General features: G+C 33.1%; 1 protein-coding gene across 1 annotated transcript; it reads left to right on the top strand.

Moving 5' to 3' along the window:
• The first annotated feature begins 5,163 nt into the window (after window positions 1–5,163).
• LOC107770591 (nuatigenin 3-beta-glucosyltransferase-like) lies at window positions 5,164–6,935 on the top strand. The gene has a single exon (XM_016589913.2). The coding sequence runs from the start codon at window positions 5,278–5,280 to the stop codon at window positions 6,769–6,771; it is 1,494 nt and encodes a 497-aa protein (XP_016445399.1). The 5' UTR covers window positions 5,164–5,277; the 3' UTR covers window positions 6,772–6,935.
• The last annotated feature ends 281 nt before the right edge of the window (window positions 6,936–7,216 follow it).

The following is a 7,216-nucleotide window of genomic DNA, read 5'->3' as shown; positions in this document are numbered from 1 at the left end:
GGGTGTAATGTCTACTCTTAAAAAGTTGGTGATAATTCTTATGTAGAGTGCAATATGATATGCAGTTTATATTTTTGGTGATAATTTTCTCATTCTGCCTACTTCCTAATGGCCGATATTGTTTAAATCTAATTCAATTTTCTCTTGACTTAGTAGAACTGATATGGAAATGTATGGAGTTGTAGCCTTCAGGAATAGTTCATTGGCTTGTTAATGTTTTATTAGAACACAGTGTGTTGACATATCAAGATCCAATACCTGATATATAGTATTTTTCTAATATTTATTGGAAAAAAGACATTTGCATTGTGTAAGGAGTAATTTTTCCTTAACACCTATTGCCATTCATTGTTTGGTTAACACAATAGCCACCATGGTTGTCATTCAAGTAGACCTCTTGTACTCAAGCAACATGTTACAACATGCTCATTCAAGAAAATGCCCCGTATAAAATTGATCCTGACCCCACAAGGTGTTATTGTCATGATCCTTCTTTGGTGTATAATTTTAGACTTTTATATTTGCATGGTCCTCCTGTTCTTTTTTGTACTCCAAGATAGCTGCAGGAATTTATTAGAATTTTGTGATGGCAGCTATATATAGTTTGGAGCACAAGTTTATCGGAACGAAAAACCCGAAAAATCCGAGAAACCCGAGAAAACCCGATATTGAAAAATCCGACTTTTGTTGGTTTGGTTTGATCTATAGATTTAAAAACCCGATATAATTGGTTTGGTTTGGTAATTGCAAAATCCGAACCAACCCGACCTATGTATACCCCTAGTTATGCTTATAAAAGCTTAATATTAGGAGAAATAAAAAGTTTAAAATAATTATTTTTAGATAGAAAATATATTTATTTCTTAGAATGGACTAATAAAAAATTATGTCAACCAAATTGAAACGGAATGGCTAAGTCAAATTATCTATCTTAGTAGTTCATGGATACAAAGATAATGAGTGTTTTAATTCAAGATAAAAATATAATTCAGAAGCAATATAGGCGGCAAAGGAGAGTATATTCATGCTCTTTATAGTGTCATTGTCTTGGAAATTTCGTATCTAAATGCCAAGAGTAGAGGAAGAATCAAGACCAACGATAGTTCAAATATACAACAAGACAAACGAGGCTTTGGGAAGATAGTGTGTATGCATTTTTATTCTATTTTATGAACATAAAGAGACTATTTCTGATAGATCTGGTCAAATATATGCTGAATAAAATATGGAATAGTTACTTCCTATAGTAAAGGTTGATACCTTATTTATTTTAAATAAATACCCTTTTAAAAGATTATATTCCATAGCTACCTTTTGATTTTTATAGTCAAATATCTATTTATGATTACCTCCTGCCCTTAAGCCATAAAATACTCTTTGTATTATTTCTCTCTCTCATTCTTTCAGATTTTTCTCCACCCCCCCTCTCTCTCTCAACGTCAGTCTTTCTCCATGAATACAACCACTATTCTCCACTGATTCATCTCCATTGTCTCGTAAAATTTTCATTGTCAGTGGGCTGGGGCTATGAATCAATGTCAAAATCAAGCCCTAGAGAGAAAGATCCACCCCATTCTGATGGCCGTTCTTTGTAATGAAATCTGGATTTGGCCACTGCAACTCTTGCCTCTCACCACCTTCATTGCTACTTTTCTTCATCTACCAAATTCACAATTACTAACAAAAGAAGACAACCTGTTATTGAAAATAAGGAATTTCTTTCATTTTTGCGCCAAATTTTGAGAGTTTCGAATCAGAATCGTGGCCCTCTTGACGAGACGACATTAGAGTTGTTCTTGAACAAAGACGACGGAGTTCGGGGCTGAGCAACTTGAAGAGTCTACTACCTTTTTTTCATTGTATTTCAATGTATCTTGTTGTATTCTATGTATTTCATTGTATTCGTTGTCTTTTTTTTCACTGTATTTCAATGTATCCCGTTGTATTCCATGTATTTCATTGTATTCATTGTCTCTCTATATTCCATGAATGTATTCATATGTTTTTAATTAATATAATTTATGTATTCAGATGTATATATGTATTCAAATGTATCTGCAGTATGTATTCATATGTTTTTGCACTATAGATGACCTGCTATACTTCATATATTCAATTTATTTTTATATATTTAACTGTATTCAATGTAATTATATAATTTCTCTGATGATTGCTATGTTTTCGGGTTGTTTTTAGATTGAGAATCTTTTTTATAACTGGAAATATAAATTTTGTGTGTTATAATTGAGTTTGAGTTATATTAGGAGTCTATTATGTTAGTTGATTCACTTTCCATTCAAAAACAACTGAATAGCCCATGAATTGCGCTATTTATGTTATTGTATTCACAAATACATATCGTGAATACAATCAAATACAGTCGAATACAATAATCTGTCTAGTTGTAATCCCCTATTTCACGCCGTGAATACAGTCGAATACAATAATCTGTCTAGCTGTAATCCCCTGTTTCACGCCGAGAAATGCTAATTTATTCATGAATACAATAGCTTAAATACATCGAATATACTCTAAAAACATGAAAACATAGATATAGGAAGTAATATAGTAAATAGTAGCTACAACTAGCTAATAACCACTAAACAATAGTAGTTTGTGAAAATGTCTCATAAAACATATCTCAGTTTCTACAAGAAATTAGTCAAATGTATTTGGACCTTATATTGACCACTGAGGCTGTCAAATTTAGCCCAAGCCCAAAATAACCCACCCAACCTGTCCAAGGTTGGCTTGATTATTGACCCGCTAATTTATCGAACTTAGTCCATTCTGATCCAACCCATCTCAACTCATTTAAAGTTGAGCCAATTTTTAGCTCAAATTGATAAATGAGTAACTTTGCCAAAATATCTTAGTAATTTTTTTTTGTTTGATATATTATATATGACTAAAAATTTTTTTTATACAATTTATAAGAAGACAACACATTAAATAAAGCTTGAAAAGTGTTGGGCGGGTTGAGCTATGACCCGAAATTTAGCCCATCTTGACCCAATCCATCTTAGTCCAAGTAACTTTCGGACGGGTCATTTTGACTCAAGCTATTTTTACCCGTCCAAAATCAACCCAACCCGTCCATTTGATACCGTCCCTCAGCCACGTGCTCAAATGACATACTAGGGGTCCCACAATGCATCATTTTATAATCTGTCAATATTATGGTATACCTGGCTTGGTGCACTAACATTAATACATTCATGGGAATGCGGTGAGTAAATTTGTTTACAGTTTTGTTGCACCTTCGCTTCTCTTACCCACAGGCCACAGCCCACTGTCTGATTCCAGCCATGCAAAATTCTGCACTTATTAATAAGTGCGAACGTTACAAAACTTCTTTTGTAGTTTTATGGTGGGAAGTGCGAACGTTACAAAACCACTCTCATCTAATTTAGCTGATAAAGACGATGTTATATATTAATCTGCACTTGAGTAAGTCTGTTCCTTGTGCTTAACTATATAATAATAATAATAATAATAATAATAATAATAATAATATTATCTGAAAAAACTATATTCTGAATTTCGGATCTTGTTTCAAATGAAAATAAAGAAGCTTGAAAGATTAGAGAAATAATTTAGTTTCGTTTTGTAGTTTTCCGTTTTTCATATTATTTTTCCTTTTTATTTCTTTCATTTTTTATGTAGGAATATAAAACTTATGCATCGCGTTCCCATGACAAATATTCAAAATTAAAATATGTAGTTTAATTTAGTAAGAATAAAGTCCTAGTACCATTCCATCTTAAATAACAAAAATCATTAATGGGCCAGACCACGTGTCACGCATAGCCTGTTGCAAATCATATAAAAGTACTGAAAATTACCCAATTTCAGCTTCTTTTGTCTCAATATTAATTTACTGCACATTGAAAGTAAGCTACTATCAGAATTCATCCAAACAATTTTTAAGATGAAAACTCCTTATTGAGGTGTTGACAAAAAATAGTATAAGTATTGTACAGATTTGGTGCTGAAATTTTGGGAAGATAAAGACATTTAAATCTATGTTGAGGGGTGACAGAGACACTAATTATAAGCTCAGATATCGCATTCAGCTTCAACTTTTGGGATACAGCGTAAAAGACAATAAAGATTACCTGGAGTTGAGCTTCTAAGTTTGGAAGCTCGTCTCAACATTTATTGCACATTCAGATAGCTACTTCCAAAATTCAGCAATTTTTTTGTATGACTGCAAACCCCTTTATAAGATTCTGTTCAACTTCTGACCACATTGGTAGTTATGAGAGGCGGATTTTAAGTTTACGAGTGTTATTAGAGACGGAGCCAGAATTTAAAGTTTTTGGGTTTAGAATTTTAGTTTTTTTAAGTTGTTGGGTTCTAAATTAATAATTTGAGCATTTAAATATTTTTTTAAAGATAAATATAGAATTTGAACCAAAATTATTAGGATACCCGCACCTTGAATTCTTATAGCAATATCAAGTTAATATACAATAACAACCAAACTAACGAAATGGATTTCAAGCTAAATATTCTTGTATATTTAAAGAACTTTTTAGTATTAAATCAAGGTCAAGACACAAGTTACTGGGTTATTTGCTTATAAAATAATCTTTGCACTTAGGACCCGTTTGGCCACAGTTTTTTGCCGATCTTTTTGACAAATATATGTTTGATCATAGATTTTATCTAAACTTTGGCAATTTTCAAAACCCAAATCCCAAAACCAATTCAAGAGCTGGGTTTGACCCAAAACATCACTATTATATTTTTTATAAATTCTCCCAAACTTTTCTAGTTTATAAAAGATCCTACCATTTATTATTTTGTAATAATACTGCTTCGTGTTCTCGGTCATCTGATAGTATATTATGTAGTTTATTAAAAAAATGATAATTTTGTACCAAATTCATTTATGTTCAAGACTATAGTTTGCGATAATATAATGAATATTATTGATAAAGGTTTTGTTGGGTATTTGTGATAATTTTTAGAACTTGTGGGTATAAGTCATGTTTCATGTTTTTTCATAAAATAAAAGTGAAATATATTTGAAAATTTATGTCCAAATAAATTTTTATCTTCGAACCAAACTTCGCCTAAATCAAATTTTTCAAAACAAATATTGGAATCTATGGGCAAAAGCTGGCTTAGTACTATAATGTTTTCCTTTTCCGGCTAGCTGCATTATTTGCTTATAAAATACAAAGTCCCAACCAGTAACCAGTAATTACTCCCAGCCTTTCTGTTCTGTGACTCGTTTTCTACAGTCATCACTGTAAGTCACCGGCGGCAATGGCACATGTGGTGTTCCTTCCATATACCATGAATAGTCATATAACACCAATAGTACACATTGCTCGACTTTTCGCCTTCTACGGAGGCTTCAAGATCACCATAATTACCACTCCAAAAAATGCTCTCCTCTTTCAATCCTCAGTCGATAATGACTGTCTCGAATTGGGCAGCAAAATCTCCGTCAAAACGATTAAATTTCCGGCAGATGAAGCCGGCTTACCGGACGGAGTTGAAAATATTATCGCTAGCCCTTCAATGGAAATAGTTGGCAAAGTATGTTATGGCTTTACGCTGCTCCAAAAACCCATGGAACAGTTAATTCGGCTGCTCAATCCTCAATGCATTGTCTCCGACATGTTTTTTCCTTGGACTGTTGATTTAGCTGAGGAGTTGAAAATTCCGAGGTACTCTTTTCAACCTGCAAATTTTATTCATCAATGTGCCTGGCATTTTCTTAAGGGATACACACCTCATATGAAAGTGGCTTCGGATTCTGAGCGTTTCTTGATCCCTGGCTTACCGCACGAGATCAAAATGAAACGCTCAGAAATAGAAGATTTCCTTATTGAGGAGACTGGTTTCAGTCCGATGGTAAATGAAAACCTAGAAGCTGAACTTCGTAGCTATGGCATTATTCATAACACTTGTTCCGAGCTCGAACCTGGTTATGCCGAAGTCTATGAAAAAGTTAGAGGGAGAAAAGGTTGGCACATTGGCCCCCTCTCTCTGTTTATCAACAAACTGGAATGTGCAAAAAGTTCAAAAGAAATTTCAAACTCCAATTCCTCTTCTGAAACTTGGAAAGGTTACAGTGATTGTTTGAATTGGCTTGAAAAACAAGAACCCAACTCTGTGCTCTATGTTAACTTTGGGAGCATGGTGAGATTTTCCGATGATCAGCTTAGGGAAATTGCATTAGCATTAGAGGCTACAAATTGTCCATTTATTTGGGTGGTAAGAGAGCAGGAGAAAAATCAAGAAGACGGCGAGAACGATCATTCTGATTGGTGGCCTAATGATTTCAAAGAAAATATTGTAAAGAAGAATAAAAAGGGTTTAATTATCCAAGGTTGGGCGCCACAAGTATTAATCTTGAAACATCGCGCAATTGGAGGATTCTTGACCCATTGCGGTTGGAATTCAATACTAGAAGCATTAACAGTAGGTGTACCATTGATTACATGGCCTTTATTTTCAGAGAATTTTTATAGTGAGAAGCTTCTGGAGCAACTTGGACTTGGAATCGGAGTCGGAGCAGATGTGTGGAATTCGGGTTTTATTGTGTCGAGTCCGGTGGTTCCAAAAGAGAAATTGGAGGTTGCCGTCAAGTGTTTGATGTGTGACTCAAAGAAAAGTAGGGAAATTCGAGCAAATGCTAAGTTAATGGCACAAAAGTTGAAGGGTGCTACTGAAGAAGGTGGTTCATCTCATTTGCAGCTCATTGCGTTGATTGAGGAAATCAAGCGTTGTGCTTTCAAGAATTCCTCTTAGAAATGTATCTTCAATTTTAACACTGCTTGAAATAAAACTAGTATTAGTACCCGCGTGGATACGCGGACATAATCATGTCAAATATTTAAGTTATTTTGATTGTATATAAATAGTCTTAAAATTTACTTTCTCAGTAAATATAGATAATCATTAGATATTAATTACATAAAAAATTTTATCATTCTTGCCGGTGTCATTGGATCCTAAAAATAGTCAGGAAGCAAAATAATAACTCATATTTATGGCAAAACAATCAAATGTTGAGATAATAAATGGCTCTTTCGATATTTACTATTACTTGAATTCTTATTTGGTGTGTTGATATCTTTTAAAAAATATTTTTTTCTTAAAATTTCAGTTTCTAAAACATTATTTTTCAATAATAATTATTTTTATAATAATGTAATTGAAAATATTATTCTTAATTCAAAACTCATTTCAGTTG

Source organism: Nicotiana tabacum, chromosome 10, assembly GCF_000715075.1.
Source record: "Nicotiana tabacum cultivar K326 chromosome 10, ASM71507v2, whole genome shotgun sequence".
NCBI classification, from domain to species: Eukaryota; Viridiplantae; Streptophyta; class Magnoliopsida; order Solanales; family Solanaceae; genus Nicotiana; species Nicotiana tabacum.
Note: the sequence above shows the minus strand (reverse complement) of the source record. Positions and strands in the feature narration are given on the sequence as shown.

Bases quoted from the DNA above. Each gene is read 5' to 3' on its own strand.
- LOC107770591 (XM_016589913.2), top strand. From the start codon at position 5,278: ATGGCACATGTGGTGTTCCTTCCATATACCATGAATAGTCATATAACA.